Genomic DNA, 17,514 nt, shown 5'->3' on the forward strand with positions numbered 1-17,514 from the left:
GCTTGAGCGGGGGTTAGCCTTGCGGTCCCCATGACAATCTTCTCCATTTTGCCCTATTTTCTGCATCTCTCCTTGTTAACACCCTTGCCCGCATTTCTTCTTCGACCATCTTTAGCCAAGTCTTTCTCGGTCTTCCCCGTCCTCTACTTCCTTCTACATTCATTTCCATCACTCTTCTCAACCAGTCACTTTCATCCTTCCTCAACACATGACCAAACCATCTCAACCTGTTCCTCTTCACAGCATCCATCACAGGCTCTATTCCCATCATCTTTCGCAATTCATCATTTGTCTTCCTCTCTCTCAACGATACTCCGCACATCCACCGAAGCATTTGCATTTCCACCCTTTCCAGCCTTCGTTGCTGCTCTACGTTCATTACCCACGTCTCACTCCCATAAATCATAACACTTCTCACACATGCAGCATACACCTTTCCCTTCAGCTTCAACGACACTCCCCTCCTCGTCAGCACGCCACTCAGTTCCCGAAACTTCTTCCATGCACATCTCACTCGAGCAACCGTTGCCGAGTCTGATCCACCTTCTCCATTCATCAAGTGGTTGCTCTTGGATTTTTTTGAAATAGTTCTGAAAATGGATTTTTTTCTCCATACTATTTCCAGTAGCAAAATCATTTCTGGAGTGATTTAGTGGTGTTGTGGACAAGAACCAGATTGAATTGTGTTCACGTGTGGGTTTTATTCAGGGCAGATATTTCCTCAGCTGTGACTGAGTGGAAACCTGTCAGGTTTATGTTCTTAACCATGAAAGAGTTCATGACTTGTCAAGATTGCCCCATGTTCTATCAAATGTCTGGGCCTCCACCACCATCACCACCAACACCAAAATTATTTATGAATACAGGGAAATACATGTTTTGTTTGTACAGTTGAACATGCCATATAAACCACCAGGGGACGATCTTGAGCAAGTTCGAGTGAAGAAAGTGTCAGTACCTCTCACACAATGTGTTATGCTCAGCAACTCAAACTCTTTCAGTTTCTGCTCAGACTTATTAAAATAATGTACTTGTTCAAATATCTTGGAGACATTCATCTAGACTGACAAAATCATCTCTATATGCAAATAACTCCTATTAAGGGTTCATATATGGACAGACAACTTCGCTGCACTGAGAAAGCTGTGGGTACCTGCTCCAGAATGATCTTGTTTAATGGTCCATGTCAATTGTTGACATTAATTTGTGTAATGCACCGCATCAAGCGCGTCTCTATGTGCCTTCACATGTGCTTTTGTCCAGGCTGGGTACCTTGTTGGACTTTGTTTGGGCCTGTCACTGCATTTTCACCCCTTCTTCTTTGTTGGTTCATCAATTCATTACCCTGCTTGTTCCATTGCCTCCCCTGTCACCCCACTATTCCATAAACCTAGATTTTGCAGAAATAATAATAAAAAGTGAACTACCCTGTGGAGAACGGTATATCACTCTTGTGATAGGCCGGCTGCTGCTGAATCCCCATCACAACACCTGGACAAGGTAAGGTGCTGGTCAGCTATTTGGAACATGTCGTTCAAAGGCCATACGTCCTCTCCATAAGGATTAGAAATCAAACAATCCAATCCACTTTTTAAAAATAGCCCCTGGAATAGGGACTAGTCCCTGGAACTCCTTGCCACCCTATCGACCACGACCTTTGATATCACCAAGCTATCATCAAAAGCCAGTCACCACCTGGGTATTCTCCGCAGAGCTAAGATATTCCTGAGCTGCACAGAGCTCACCATGTCAGGATGTACATTTACTTTCATATGAAGCTACATGGAGTATGGCTCCCCACTCTGTCTTGGCACTCCTGCTTTTCGCCATGCTCCGCTTGAAGCAGTCTAAAACAAGGATTTCTGCACATTGGTATCTGCAATGCAGTACTGGTATCTCATTGCAGGAGATTGATTTTCAGGAACTGTCAATCTCTGGAAGCAAGTTGGTAGGCTCTCTATTTTATGCACTAGTGGGCCCATTGGTTCATAGGACCAAATTTTCATTGGCCTTAATGGCCTTGTAGCATACTGTCTGCCATACTGCATGAGCCTTTCACCAAGCCAAGATGTGCATGGGTGTGGGAGCGGGGTAAGGGATGGGGGACCCCTGCTAATTTCGGTCCCCTTGTGTTTTATACCTCTGCCCCCCCCCCCTTTCCCACGCCTCCTCCCCCCAAGCCCTCTCCCTCCCACACTTCTCCCTGCTCTCAAATGTTGTGATTGTGCGTTTCCCCTTCTCTCCCCATCTTGTCTTCCGCTCCCTCTTTTTGTATGTTTTGTTTGTCTGGTTGATTTGTCTGTGAAATAGATGTTAGCTCTTTCACGAGCCTAGATTCAGTATACAAAAAAAAATAAAAAATAAAAAAATAAAAAATTCATTATTGTTGCCAAATGATGCTGCTATTATCATTGTTCTTAATATTATTAGAATTAATTAATACTAGGGCATGCCCGTACTATATATATATCTAAAATTATATCCCCCCCCCCCCCCCCCCCCTCTATTTACATGAAATGGTTTGGTCCAAAGCGAACGGCTTGCGAGTACGGTGACAATCCCCCCCCTCTATTTACATGAAATGGTTTGGTCCAAAGCGAACGGCTTGCGGAGTTTGGTAAAGAAATCGCCATCGCGTGCACAAACGCGCAGGAAAGCGAATGAATCGCAAATTAGTTTTAATTAGTTTTAAAACATAGTTTAACGGCAACATAGTTTGCCAACGTGAAATAAATGAATACGCTCTCAAATGTGCCGTCCGAGGCAGAGTCTGTTCGCCACGTTCGGCACACGTGATAGCTCGCTGCTCTCTGATTGGTTGAATCGTTTTTTGGACATAGCTCGGTAACTACTTCTCCGATTAATATGAAACCTTGAAAAGGCACATCCTCGGGTCCCCAGCAATATACCTGGCAAGTTTCAAGTATATCGGACCCGTGGTTGTCGAGAAACAGCGGTCACAGACAAACATACAAACATACAAACATACAAACATACACACAGAGATTACTGGAATTATAGATAGATATACTTTGTTAAAACGTTATCATTCTTTTTGTTATTTATTTTATAATTGGAATGTCATGCCATAGGAGGACCTATTAAACTGCTCGAAACACCTTAACATGGTGCGCATTTAGAAACGGAATTTCTTCCGGATTATGAGTAGTCAATAAGCCGAACTAACCCAGGAGATCATGACGATCATTTTGGTGTATCACATTTCACATTAGAAAGCTCCAGTAGAACTCCCCAAAAAACATGACTGACTGACTGACTCACAGACACACACAGACACACACAGATACACACAGACACACAAACACACACACACACACACACACACACACACACACACACACACACACACACACACACACACACACACACACACACACACACACACACCATTTAAAGTAGAAGCTTACATCTGGCCTTTCTTCTCCTACCCTCTCCTATCTCAGTCCTCTGTAAGCCACCTCAGGTTTCCCACGATGCCCAATAAACCCTTGCCGGCCCACTTCCCAAGCCCAGGCTGGTTGCGCACCTGCATTTATTTGTCCTCTTACTCTCTCGATTGTGGAATTGTTTTTCTGAATCTGTTGTCCAGTCCTTCTGAATTCAATCTTTCAAATGTGCTGTCAATCATTACCTCATGCATTCACCCATGTACATTCACAATCTCTTATGCACACGCTGATCATTTTCCATTCTGTTCCTCTCCAGGTTAAGGTTACTTGTTTTTGTGTTATTCCTCCGTGTGCATGTCTATCCCCAACCCCACACACCATTTTGTAGGCTATAAACCCATTTCCTTTTGTCATTTAGCTACTCCATGAGATTAGACCGTTATAGTCACATGAAAAAGTAAGTACACCCCATGTAAAGTTTTGACTTTTTCAACATATTTCAACATACAGCTATTTGATCTTCATTTCAACAATATTGATAGATAAAGGTGATATAATATAACAAATATCGTGAAACATTTACATTTTGTAGTCCATTGTATAATTTAAATAAATGCAAATTTCGCATGTGGAAAAAGTAAGTACACCCCTGGCTCTAATAGGTGGTATTGCCCCCTTTGGCAGAAACAACCTCAAATAGGCGTTTCTTATAACTGTCTTCCAGTCTCTGACATCGACTGGGAAAAAATTTTGCCCACTCTCCATGCAGAATTCTTTTAGCTGTGCGATGTTCGAGGGGTTTCTTGCATGCACAGCTCGTTTCAAATCCCCCCACAACATCTCGATGGGATTTAGATCCGGGCTTTGACTTGGCCATTCCAGAACTCTCCATTTCTTTCTTTTCAGCCATTCCTTGGTGGATTTACTGGTATGTTTAGGGTCATTGTCATGTTGCAAGGTCCATCTTCGGGTGAGCTTCAACTTTCTGACAGATGGCCTCACATTAGCCTCAAGCACCCTCTGGTACAATGAAGAATTCATAGTGGATTCTATGATGGTGAGCTGCCCAGGCCCTGATGCAGCAAAGCTGCCCCAAACCATAATATTTCCACCACCATGCTTTACAGTTGGTATCAGGTTCTTGTAGTCAAATGCTGTCTTTGGTTTTCGCCAAACATGTCTTCTGGTACTGTGGCCAAATAGCTCTACCGTTGACTCATCTGTCCAGAGCACATTGTTCCAGAAGTGCTGGTCTTTGCCTACATGTTCATTGGCAAACTTTAGTCTTGCCCTGATGTTCTTTCTGGACAGCAAAGGTTTCCTCCTGGCACACCTCCCATGTAGATCAAATTTGTGCAGCCTCTTTCTAATGGTAGACTCGTGCACTTTGACATCAACAGTGGCAAGAGCTACCTGTAGGACCCGTGATGACATTCTGGGGTTCTTAGAGACGTCTTTCAGCATCTTGCGGTCTGCTCTCGGGCTGAACTTGCTGGGGCGGCCTGGCCTGAACAAGTTGGCAGTTGTTTGGAATCTTCTCCACTTGTAGATGCTCTTCTGGACAGTCGAATGATTGATTTCAAATTGTTTGAAGATCTTTTTTAATCCCTTCCCAGACTCGTAGGCATCTATAACCTTCTTTCTGAAGGCCTCAGAAAGCTCTTTTGATCTAGGCATGGTGACGCCGCACACTTCAACAACAAAGAGCAAACCAAACTAAATGTCTGAGGTTTAAATAAGACAGGTTCCTCCAAGATCCTCTCTAACGATGTTCTAATCATTTGCACCTGAGCTGGTGCACCTGATTCTAATTTTAGGTATTTGAAGTAGTGATAAATAATGTAGGGGTGTACTTACTTTTTCCACATGCGAAATTTGCATTTATGTTTATTTAAATTATACAATGGACTACAAAATGTAAATGTTTCATGATATTTGTTATATTATATCACCTTTATCTATCAATATTGTTGAAATGAAGATCAAATAGCTGTATGGGGAAATATGTTGAAAAAGTCAAAACTTTACACGGGGTGTACTTACTTTTTCACGTGACTGTATATAAATAAGTGATATAAAGAGTGTGTAAAGTTTGAAACAACAATCTAGTTAGATGTTCTTTTACAACTATTTTCGTGTGTCTACATACCGGAGTCTTCGACTTCTTGTCCCAGTTGTCTGTGTCTGACAGACTCATCTCTCTTTGTCGTTTAGATGGCCGGGGTATAAATGTGCCACCGCCTTCCCCTTTCACCCTCTTGAATTGACAAATTGAGGGAGAAAACAAAATTGGTTCAGCAAAACAGAATTACAACAAAATGATTGCAATATCAACCAATATAGATATCCATCGTACTTCTCAATTTGCAAGCCCCTCTATACCTTCCTTCCCTCAGTGCTGTCAGTACTGGTTGCTCCTGGAGACGACCTCTCCACAGCCTGTTCATCTGTGGCTTCTTCCACCTTAACACGCCCATCCGGAAGGCAAGAGAGCTGTAAGGGAAGAAGAGTTTGAGCCTTTCAGAAATGTATCATGCAAATTGAAAGACAGCGATTGCTCGATCATTTCATTCTGGCCTGATCCACGGCTGAAGATTCTGGCCTGGTTCATTTATACCTGCAGGTGGAAATATACTGTGCGAAATAAACAACTATACATTGCTAAAATAACACGTCCACCACAAACCTGTGTCTTGCTGCGCCGCGTCCTCATGCCATGCTTCCCAGAGCTCCCAACCACTCCTGATTCTCCCTCCTCCCTCACAGGCTTGAACATGAATGGAGGAGGCTGGGTCGTGTGTGCAGGTGGATGATGAAGTGAAGGAGGAAGGACTCCATATTTCTTGAAAGAAACCCTGCACTCTGAGCAAAGCAGCAACCGATCTCTCCCACCCGTCTGCCAATCCTTCGACACTGGTTGGGAATCGATCAGGTTGGGTAAAATAAGCAATTGGAGCAATGACATCTGAAGGAACATTATGTAGCAGGAGTCAGAAATTATTCAGGCAAAAGGCTGGAAACATTAAACAACCAGCCAATATATTACAAGATGGCCCCTGAGATGAGGGCATCAGCAAAGCAAATTATAGTGTTCTAATTTTGTGAGTAACCCTGTATGTAGTTTCCAGCCAGTCACACGTCATGTTTTTGGCTCTGAAACCTTGTGACACCCCACCCAGACAAGTGGCAATCTATATATACACACGTGTGTGTGTGTGTGTGTGTGTGTGTGTGTGTGTGTGTGTGTGTGTGTGTGTGTGTGTGTGTGTGTGTGTGTGCGCACACACGCACACTCACACACACTAGAACAAGTGTGTATGTATGCATGCTCTGCTATGGTATCAATAATATCACAAAGATAACAACATGACCAACCTGGCTGCTCCCGCAGGGAGCAGGTGCTTCCAGTCTATTCAATAAATATGTAAAAATGGCCTATTTTGCAACCCCTCTCCACACCTTGCATAGTATTAAAGAGATAGCTTTCCATCTACAAGGCTTTTTGAGCATATCCATTTGTGTTGGCCTGTTCAGCATTTCCAATTGACAATGCAGCTAATGATTCTGAGATCCTAGGTTGACATCCTACATCTTGTGATTTGCTCATTACAAGAAAAGAACACACCAGTATGGATGGTTTAATTCCTCCACTTTGTTGATGTCTAAGGTGTCTTTTATTATGACTTGTAATACCCCCTCCAGCTCGGTGGTGCCACACGATAGATTGACAGATATAATGTAGGTCCTCCCCACGACTTGAACCCCATGGATTACACATTCACTTTACTGCCAAAACCCCTTCCTCGCCCCCTGCCCCCCCCCCCCCCTCGAGTACAACCACAAGTTTTAAACACATTGCATCCAGCAGTTTAGGACTGCGTAGAAGTAAAACAAAAACACACTTGTCAATTCGTTTTTTTTAAATAAAGAGGCACATCCGACTGAAAAAGCACCTCGGTCTACCCTGCCAATGTAGTAATAACACGCAAGAACAGATCTGATGTCAGGCCAGCTGAACATATGCCTGAAACCATGTTACTTTTTTGCTTAGATGTACCTTCTCAAATCCCAATTTCAAAAATAATTTTTTTCGATTTTTATTTTTTGTATACAAGATCGAGGCTCGTGTAAGAGCTAACATAGATCACAAAAAAAACAAACGGACACACAAAACATATAATAAAGGGAGTGGGAGACAAGATGGGGAGAGAGAGGGAAGCACACAAGTACAACATTTGAGGGCAGGGACATCAGGAGATCTGTGGGAGGGAGAGGGCTTGGGGGGAGGAGGCATGCAAAGGGGAGTGGAGGGGGGGGGGGGGAAGGTATAAAACCCATGGACACTGCTAGGACTTCCAGGAAAAAAGTCGGTATTTTTTAAAAGTGGGTCTGGGGTGAATTAACGGGGGTAGAAAAGATCAAGGTTTTGGATGGGGGAAGATAAGAGATGGTGGTAAACAGCTGTTTTAAAGACCTAGAGGGAGGAGTGGGATTGAAGAGAGCGAGGGAGTTTGTTCCAGAGGTGGGAGAAAAGAGGAATGAAAGAGTGAAGGTGACCAAAGAGTCTTGATTTTGGTAGTTTCAACAGCAGAGGGTTGCTGGCAGATCGTGTGCGACCTGTCAGAATATTTAGGGGACAGAGCACAGACAGAGCTGGGGGAGCTAGGCCGGAGAGGAGTCGGTAGAAGATAGAAAGACCACCAACCTGCCTGGGCTGAGTGCGTAAAAGGCCCTCAGAGTTGGCTTCATCGCGGGAGATTCCAATGATTCTGAATGCTTTGCTTTCAACAGCGTGAAGCCGAGCTAGGTGTGAGGCAGGAGCACCAGCCCAGAGGAGAGAGCAGTATTCCATTGAGCGGCGGATGAAAGCCTTGTATGTGGTGAGGAGCTCAGGTGTGTTAAGGAAGGACTTCGCATGACGGAGGATGCCCAGTCGGGAGACTGGCATTGGAAGCCAGCTTGGAAATGTGGTTTTCCCAGGAAAGATCATGGCAAATAGTGAGACCCAAAAACTTGAGTGACAGAACTTCTTGGAGAGGATTGTTGAAAAAGTAGATGGGAGGGTTGTCCAGTCGGTCTTTTTGGAGAGACAGTGAGTGTGAAAGATTTGTCAGGATTTAAAGACATGTTCTTCTCGTTTGACCAGTCTGTGATTTTGTCCAGGTCTGCAGAGAGTGAGGAGGCTGCAGACTGCAGATCTGAGGGATGAGGAATGGAGCGTCAGAGAGTGGAGTCATCAGCAAAGAGATAGAGAGGATTTTCCAGAGTTGGAGAGAGGCTGGGTTGAGTGAATGAATAATTAACAATTAATTTTCCAAAGCACACTCAGGGTGCAGTGTTGTTGTATCCGAGTACGTATGGATACTACTTCCATGTCGACCTCTGAAATATTTGGATGTTACCAAGTAGTATGTGGGTATGTAGATCGCGCTCGTCATACCCGTGGTGTAGCAGTGGCGGCAGACGGGGGAATGCAGCTCTCTATCACTGTCATCGCTATCAAAGCCGTAGTCACTTGGAGAACTCACGTCCACTGTAAAAATAAATAAATATAAAAACGCAAACAACACATTGCAAGTTGCTAGCTTAAGGGTGAGTACACATGTATGGATCATGCTGCAAACACATGTAAATGATTTTTAAAACTTTTTTAAAAAGAGAAGAAAATTAAGCATCTGGAAATTGTAAATAAAGTAATGCTTGAGGTTCTTACGGAATTCTTCAGAGGGAGGACGTGCTCGAGGTTCTGCAGGAGGGGGTGAGGCACGCGTTCGAGGGAAGGCTGGCGGAGGAGAGGTATGGGATCGGGGGTCGTGGATGACACGGGCATCGGGAGGTTGAGGAGGGGGGTTTGTGCGAGTTTTTATGCGGCGGAACCCGGCCGGCTGCCGGCGGTGCCGGCGGTGGGGCCTAGTTGATGTTGCTTCTGCTGTCTTCTTCCAGTAGTAATAGTAAGTAACCAGATCTCCCTGTAGCAGTAGAACGAAGTAGACACATGATCGTGAGTGAAGAGAAAAAAGAACAACTTTGAAGAGTCATGTTGCTAATGAGAGTGTTGTAGAAGGTATGTGAATGCGAGAGTCAAAAACAAACAGTAGAGTTAAAAAGTATAGTCACTCAAATTTTTGAGTCTCTTTCAGACGTGATCTTTCTTGGGCAAACCACACTTCTACATTGGCCTCGAAAGCCATACAAGGCATCCTCCATAGTGCAATCCATCATTGGCACACCTGAACTCCTATCCATCTACAAGGGTTTCATCTACAGCTTGATCGAGTACTCCCCTCCCCTCGGGGCTGGTGGCAATGCCTCACAACATTGCTCAGCTTAACGCCGTAGAAGCCAATGTCTTCCAGATCACTGGAATATCTCGCGACAAAGCTGAGTTTATGGGCCTTTCACAAGTCGGTGGTCTCTCCATCTTCTTCCGCCTCCTTTGAGGTCTTGCATCCGAGCTGCACTTTGTGTTGTCCCTCCCAGGTATTTGCCAGACACAGGCAGTCCACAAGCAACTTCCTCACAGTGAGACTGCCAAAATCCAGAACCACTGATCACCTCCACTCATTTCTCTTTTCCCACCTGTGGAACCAACTTCCACATGCTCTTCAATCTCATTCTTCCCTCCGGGTCTTCAAGACATCTGTTCACCACTATATCAAATCATCCCCCATTCAAAACATTGATCTTTCACACATCTGGTAAACCACCCACCACCCCTCCAAAAATTTTGCTTCTGTATCAAATCTTGTCCACCTTTTATGTTCTCCCCTACCCTTCATAGTTACCCGCATTCCTTGTTTGCCTGTCTCCATCTATTTCCTCCCTCTGCACTGCTGTTGGCATTTTCCGCTTCTCCTCCTGCTGTTCCTTTTGTCACTATGTATCCAAATGTCCAGGCGATGCAATGTATGTTACTATGTATCGCCTGGACTATGTATCCAAATAAATATCTCATCCTTCCCTCCAGGGTTTCAAGACAGCTGTTCACCACCATCTCATATCATCCCTCATCCAAAGGCTGATCTTTTCTACCCCCTCAACCCTCTCCAAGCCCACCTCTTTCCCAGTTTCCGTTTTTTCCTTCCTGAGAACTTGTGGCTGTATCCATATTGTTCACCCCCTGCATCCTCCCCTAGCTCTCATCTCCCCTACATCCCTCTTTTTTTCAAGTCTCCCTCTATTTTGTTACTCCACTGCTATTCGTGTGTTCACCCACTGCCTTTTCTACTGTTCTTTTCCTGTGTTATGCCCTGATCCATTCTGTGTTCCAGCTCTTGCTCGAGCCTTGCCATTGTATACAAAAGAAAAGAAAAGAAGGGGAATCGAGCACCACATTCTGAAGGGGAGGGGGTTAAAAAGTTTTCCTCAAAGTAAGAAGGTTGGATGCCAGTAAACTCAAGTCAGATGTTAATCATTTTCTATGTAGTTTCCAGCCAGGCCTAACTTCATTTCTCCCCATGGGTGGTTACGTTGCACCCATGCGATTGGAATATATATGGAATGTTGTTTCCTCAGAAAATTCTTTTTAAAGGGCAAATATTTTAACTCTCCCTCATGCAGACACAACACTGAACAATGTTTGAAAAGAGTGAAGAATTTGGTTGCCCTGGGTAGTGTTCCCACCTGAACCAATGGCTCACGTTACTCAAAACCCAGGTTAAAATACCATATACCACATGTTTGTGTCCACCATGTGATTTGCGTACAGGCTCCATTGCTGCGAGTCTCAGTTCAATGTTAATAACAATAATCAGGATACAGAGAACAAGTTGTCAGTGAGAGAGTGGGAAACGATACTGGCAGCCATATTAATAGAGACAACAGCTCGAGATGGGATATGAGGAGGAAGGGAGAAAACTGTGATGAAGCTTGGAATGGAGAGGAGGAGAGGGGGCAAGTGAAAGTGAAGGAATGAATTATTCATTGGTTAAGGAGCAAAGTAGAATAATGATGGCGAGGTCAGAGAGAAAAATGATAATTACCGTTTCCTTGTGAGGAAGCAATTCCCTCCTAATCCGGAAAAAGTTCTTTCCAAATTGTCGTAGCCCACGAACAAAGCGCTTCTATCACGGCAAAGGTAAAGTGTATAAATAATGGATACACCCACAAACAAAGTAACATACACAATATCCTTTTTGATACAATCCAACCCTGCTGACAATTACCTCTAAAACAACTAGAATAGCACTCAGTAGAAAGCGTACCTCTGCCAGGCTGAACAGTTTATGTTTTGTATCCCACCGATCTGAATCTGGATCCGGACCAGACCCAAAATCGAATCGGCTTGTTCTTGTCTCCTAACCAACTCATCCACCTGGTTTTGTCACAAGTCGTCCACAAATTTGATATACCCTGCTATATATGGGTTTTAGCCCTATCACTTAATGGTGAAGAATCACTGAAAAAAAAATTCTCTGATCCGGATCTGGATTCGAATCTTCACCAACATTGAATCAATTCTTCCTCGTCACACACACAACATGTCCACCAAGCTTTGTCCGAATAAGTCCACACTTTTTGAGATATAATGTTCACAAACAGACAGATAGACAGAGGTGAAAACATAACCTTGGCCCACCTTCGGTGGTAGAGGTAACAAGTCTTGTCATTATGCAAAGCAATTGCAACACATTAAAAGCTCCGATTATGTCCGCCAAACTTTCTATCAAACAAGCACAAAGGTAAAGAATAAAAGACAAACTGATCAATGCCAGATCGACAACTACAGTTGGCTTAAACCTACTCATTTGTTCCTCTTTTTTCCTGCCTATGGAACCAGCTTCCACATTCCCTCCAAGTCATCAAGTCAGCTGCTCACCACCATCTCAGATCTTCCCCAATCCAAAACAATGATCTTTTTTACCCGCATTAACCGCACCCCAATCCCTCCTTCTTCCAAATTTCTAGTTTTCCCTCCTGAGAGTTTCATTCTGCTTTCATATTGTCCACTCCATCCATGCATCCTCTCGTGCCCCCTCCCCATATCTATTGTTTGTCCAAATCTCCCTCTATCCTGGTCTTCAACTCTGCTATTGGTGTTTCCTGCCTCTCTCTACTGTTCCGTTTGTCCTCTTGCATCCTGATCCATTCACTGTACTAGCTCTTGCACTAGCCTCGACTATGTATACAAAAAAACGGCGTCACAAGGCGTCAATCAAAGTGGGCGGCCTCGGTGCTGCCTGGTTGTGCTCCGCAAGAGCAATCAAGCCCTACCATAAAGTCGCTGCAGCTTTGCCAATTTGAGTTCGTGGACCACAGATACACTGGATCAGTACAAACAACCTTAAAGCATGCCAAATGATTGTTATATTTGTTGGCTATCTTTCGTCTGCATAACGTGCTTTGATCAGGAACTGCGACCTCCATGCATTTTGTTGGTGTGTTTCCTTAATGACTGACTCGTGACACAAATGTCCTCAATTAATTGAGCACAAAGTGTATTGAACATCATTCACTGTATTGATCAGTTATACTTGCACGAATGGGCTTACGATCGTATACAAACATCCAATTGGTAAAGCGCAATACAATTGGCAGGGTTAGAAAAATCACCTCTCGTTGAAGCAGTAGCACAGATCAGTAGGTAACATGCTCACCACTGGGCTGTCTTATCTGGGTGTGATCGCAAAAGGGCTGAAAGATTGTTTTTACCAAAAAGGGTCCTGTTCTGATGCGGTGCCAGTAGGCACTGCATCTCAGAAAATTTCTGCCCTTCATATGGGGATGCAAAAGTCCAGCTGTGTTAAGGTTGTCGAATGTCGATGTTAAAAATCTCACAGCATTACTTGAAAAGAGAAGGCCATTGTTTAAGTATGGACCTTCCTTAATGGACCTCACCCAATTTCAACCTGTTTTGGAGGTTATGCCAAAACCTCTTTATGCGGTCAACCCTTTCAAAATGCAAAACGACAGCACAATGCAGGTGGCATCCAATAAGTTCCATTTATTAAGAAAATTTTGTGGAAAGTAATGAAAGCCCTTGCTTTCAAAAACCCTTCAAAAATAGTGCAACACATTACGCCCTTGTTACATGCATTACGGTGATGTAGTCAATTCTTAGACGGCATGCCTCGAGTCCTTGAATAACTTTGGACTTATCTGTTATGCAATCCTTAAACTATCTGCCCACTGTGTCAAAAAATGGTCAAGAGGGGATAATGGACAGTTGTGCAATAATCCAAATAGCGTTTCAAAACTCCTGATGTGCTCATCACTCATACCGTCTCATCCTCAGTCCAGCGTCGATCCAGCGAGCGAAGAACAGGGCGGTTCACCAGAGTCTCTAAAGCTTTACCACGATCGTAGCCGCACACGTGGAGCTGTGGGTAACGAAAACGATTCTCAATACTGTGACATTGTACACCCGATACACAAATTAAGGAATATGAAAGTTGATGCTTGGATTTTAAAATACTCCCTTTTCTTGAAGGTAAACATCGGCAAAAGAAAAAACAAAACGAAGAACCTTTTATTTGTAAAGTGGCAAATCATTCCAAAATTAAAGTGTGTACTTTGAAAGTGTGAACATAATATTCATGAGTATTTATGTGGCTGTCAGGATAGCCTAAAAGTATGCACATTTGCATCTGAATTGTCTAGCCTGGGTTTGAAACTCAGCCCAGCTCTTAACTGTCATCACGGTGTTTGACAGGTAGGGGGTGATTCATCAAAAGTGTGTGCCGTCCTTCAGACGGACGATAAACTGGGCGTCCCGTCTACCAGCATGATTTGGTGGATGTTAAAGATCCCACGGTGTCCTTGGCGAAGACTAGGTGAGCTATCGTTGGCACCATGAACAAAATACAAATTCCTGCCCTAACGACTGTGTGTTAGAGCAGGAACATCAGTGGCATAGCAATACTTCCAGCAAATGATGCTACCTGCAGCCATGTGCTATAAGCAAAAGTGTAAAAGTGTAACACTTGTGTAAAAATTGGTGGAGATCGACCAGGCCTGGTTTTTTCTGTGATTTTCAGATGTACACACATGCACCCACAAATATACAATATTGCCTTATTTAATACTAGCAGGAGTAAGCGGCGTTGCCCAGTGATGTTCTCATCCTGTTGGCATTTTGAAGAAATCAATTTGTTTCTTTTTTCTACTTTTGTGGGTGCCTTTATATTTAATTTTAATATATCTCTCTCACACACATGCACGCATGCACGCATGCACGCACGCACGTACACACACACACACACACACACACACACACACACACACACACACAATAATTTAATATTACCTTTCACAGCTACAAAGGCTCAGGCACCATAGAGATTTTTTTTAAATCCCCTAATTTATTTTTCTTTGCCCAAAACACTCCCAGGCCTCACGGATGAACCTCTGGAAGTTAGATGAAGATCCGTTCAGCCATATCTGAGAAAAATTGCGACAGACGGACAGACAAACGGCTCTCTTACAGTATAGATAATAGGATATATGTATATCTACAGCCAAAATATACTAGCTTAGTATGTTGTACCACAGAATCATTCCAAGTTGTACCTTTAGCAGCATTATTCAGCAGCTTATGTCACATAAAATTAGGAGCAGATAGAATAGAAGAACATTAGAGGACATCAACTCAGGTATAATTTAGCAGCTAGATTATCATTTAGCATGGGTTTGGCATTAGCTCTGCTTTGGGTCAGACCGAGAACCAGAACTTTCCAATACTGGAAAATGCTTTTCCATTTCCTCAAAGAGTTTCCAGGACTGTGCGAACCCCGTTTACGGGAGGATCACAAATCAGTGGTTGATCGAGTATTGCAAATTTTGAAATTTACGAGTGACCCAGTAGCATTTATGACATCTCACCGTATCAAGAGCATTGATTGTAGTTTCATCCCGAGACGCAGCGAGGAAACCATCTTCCATAACGCCCCCATCGCACAGCCCCGCATAGGCAGCAACACTCCTAAACACAATTCCAAATGACAACGTTAAAAAAAACAGACAAGGCCCGTCTGTGCAATGTGGCCAAACACAAGGCCTAATATCTTCCACAACGACAACTTAACAGTTGCTATTACCTCATCAGTTATCAGTTACAGTTCTCAGCAATGCTCCTTTTGGAATCATGAGGGTTCTCCAAGAGATCTAAGCCAACGACTTTGCATCTGTGGCATGGCTCTGATGCTCATCTACCTTGGAGTCTTGATTGAAACACATCAATTGTACTTCCAACGACAGTTGTTACTAAGGAATTTATATTCAATCTCAAGTACGGGAACTGATTACTCGTATTAAAACTCGGATCTGGCAGCCCGTTTGGTGTTCCTAATCCAAGAATTTACTCCATACAACGATTGGGACTTCAGAGTAGATAACCATATATTGTGAGTGGCTTGTCAATCTCATGTCCTTGTTATTCATGTAAAAGTGTGTTTATTTAATCTTCATTTTTGCATATATGTGATGTGTAGTATATCATTTTTTTTATTTCAAAGACTGCCAAAATATATATATATTACAAATAAACGATTTAAATGCAATTTCGTCCAAGCCTTACATACCTTAAGCCGCTGTCACACCTTGACGTTTTAGCCAGCGTATGCCGACGTATGAAAAATTTGGCGAATACGCTGGCACACGTCGAATACGTTATGGGTAAGTTTTGTATACGTTAAGAGCACGCTGAAGCACGCTGGCATACGTCGTAGTACGCCGAGCACGTCGACAAATTTTGTGCATGCACAAAATTTGTCGACGTATGCCAGCATATGACTCACACCAGCACTCAATTTTGATACGTCGGCATACGCTGGCTAAATCGTCAAGGTGTGACAGGGGCTTTACCAAGCACATTCTTCATTCACCGTACCAGCTTAACTACAGAATAACTACAACATTAGTTCTAACCACAACTAAAAGTAATATTAACACTTGTGAATAATGCAAACACAAAGCTGCAATACCAACCTTGCACAAACACAATGTATGCTACCAAGTCAGAACAGCGTCTTTAAATTGACGTTGGCATCTTGAGAGCCGTCAGCAATTCAATAGCAATGGATGTCTAGCCGGGTGCGCTGGAGGCATTCCGTCGGTAATAAGAACCACATGGGCTTTGCTTTTATGGTCATGCAATAAAGCCAATTCAAAATTGCTTCATCGGCGACCTATCCATACTCTGAGCAACGGTGATCTCACCCAACTTGCCCATGCCCAGCCTCACATTCCTCCTCCTAAGCTTACCGTGCAGCACGCAGGTACATGAGGAGGTCACAATCGCCGATGGATGGAATCCACACAGGCTCTTCCCACTCTTCTTCGGATTGCTCCTGGTCCACATACATACCAGGTCCCCGGTCTTCCCCCGGCATACGAGGCTGCAACTCAGGAAGCTTGGCCTGCAAATGTACCAATAAAATGTAGATATACACACCACCAAGGATCCTTACAACCAAAACAAAAAATAATTTTGCAGCAATAGCATACGACAACGGCAGTACCTGATGGCTAGGCCCCACACGGATCTCTCCCTGGGTGCTGTTCAGCCGTCTACACATAAAACATCATGCAATGAGGCGCAAGCATGCATGTACATCTGCATGGAAACTTGAACGACTTAGGCACACATACATATGGCAGGTAGCAAACAGGAAACACTTGTTAGCTTAATTAACCACATGTGCAAAAGGATTATTTTGCCTAGTCACAATGGTCACTTTTTCCACATGTTCTGCAGAAACCAATGCCCAAGACAATGAAATACCTTCCATGAATCTTATTAAAAACTCAGATCTCTTATTTTATAAAACAGTCTGCCAGCTCAGCATATTGGGTAGCCTGTGAAATGAGGACACTTGCATTTGTAAATGAAAAGTTTTCATGTGTTGCAAAGCAACGACGTATTCATTAAAGATGAAGGCCATTCCTCAGATATACTGTTGAATGCAGAGAATGAATAGGATGGCAACATAGAGAGTAACCCAGTTTTAGGACCGGCAGAGAAGATAACCGAGAAGGAAGTTGAGGAAGCGATAAAAGCAATGAAGAGTAGAAAAGCGGGAGGGCCGACGGGAATTGTGGGAGATATGTTGAAGGCAGCAGGAAGTTGGGGTGTGAAGAGAATGACAGAGATCTGTAATCTGGTGGT

General features: G+C 43.6%; 1 protein-coding gene across 2 annotated transcripts in view; it reads right to left on the reverse strand.

The window, feature by feature from the left end:
- The window catches only part of LOC137431220 (arginine-glutamic acid dipeptide repeats protein), a 132,185-nt gene that overhangs the window by 84,450 nt on the left and 30,221 nt on the right, over nt 1–17,514 (reverse strand). For both annotated transcript variants that reach the window (XM_068122301.2, XM_068122300.2), the window contains exons 7-16: nt 16,868–16,916; nt 16,611–16,765; nt 15,231–15,330; nt 13,631–13,729; nt 11,393–11,473; nt 9,124–9,379; nt 8,851–8,943; nt 6,097–6,323; nt 5,793–5,903; nt 5,560–5,667 (exon numbers count right to left, since the gene is read on the reverse strand). In XM_068122301.2, coding sequence (XP_067978402.2) covers nt 5,560–5,667; nt 5,793–5,903; nt 6,097–6,323; nt 8,851–8,943; nt 9,124–9,379; nt 11,393–11,473; nt 13,631–13,729; nt 15,231–15,330; nt 16,611–16,765; nt 16,868–16,916 — 1,279 coding nt within the window. The remainder of the gene's footprint in view (nt 1–5,559; nt 5,668–5,792; nt 5,904–6,096; nt 6,324–8,850; nt 8,944–9,123; nt 9,380–11,392; nt 11,474–13,630; nt 13,730–15,230; nt 15,331–16,610; nt 16,766–16,867; nt 16,917–17,514) is intronic.

Source organism: Myxine glutinosa, chromosome 7 (genome assembly GCF_964187855.1).
Source record: "Myxine glutinosa chromosome 7, kmMyxGlut1.1, whole genome shotgun sequence".
In the NCBI taxonomy this organism is placed as follows: domain Eukaryota; kingdom Metazoa; phylum Chordata; class Myxini; order Myxiniformes; family Myxinidae; genus Myxine; species Myxine glutinosa.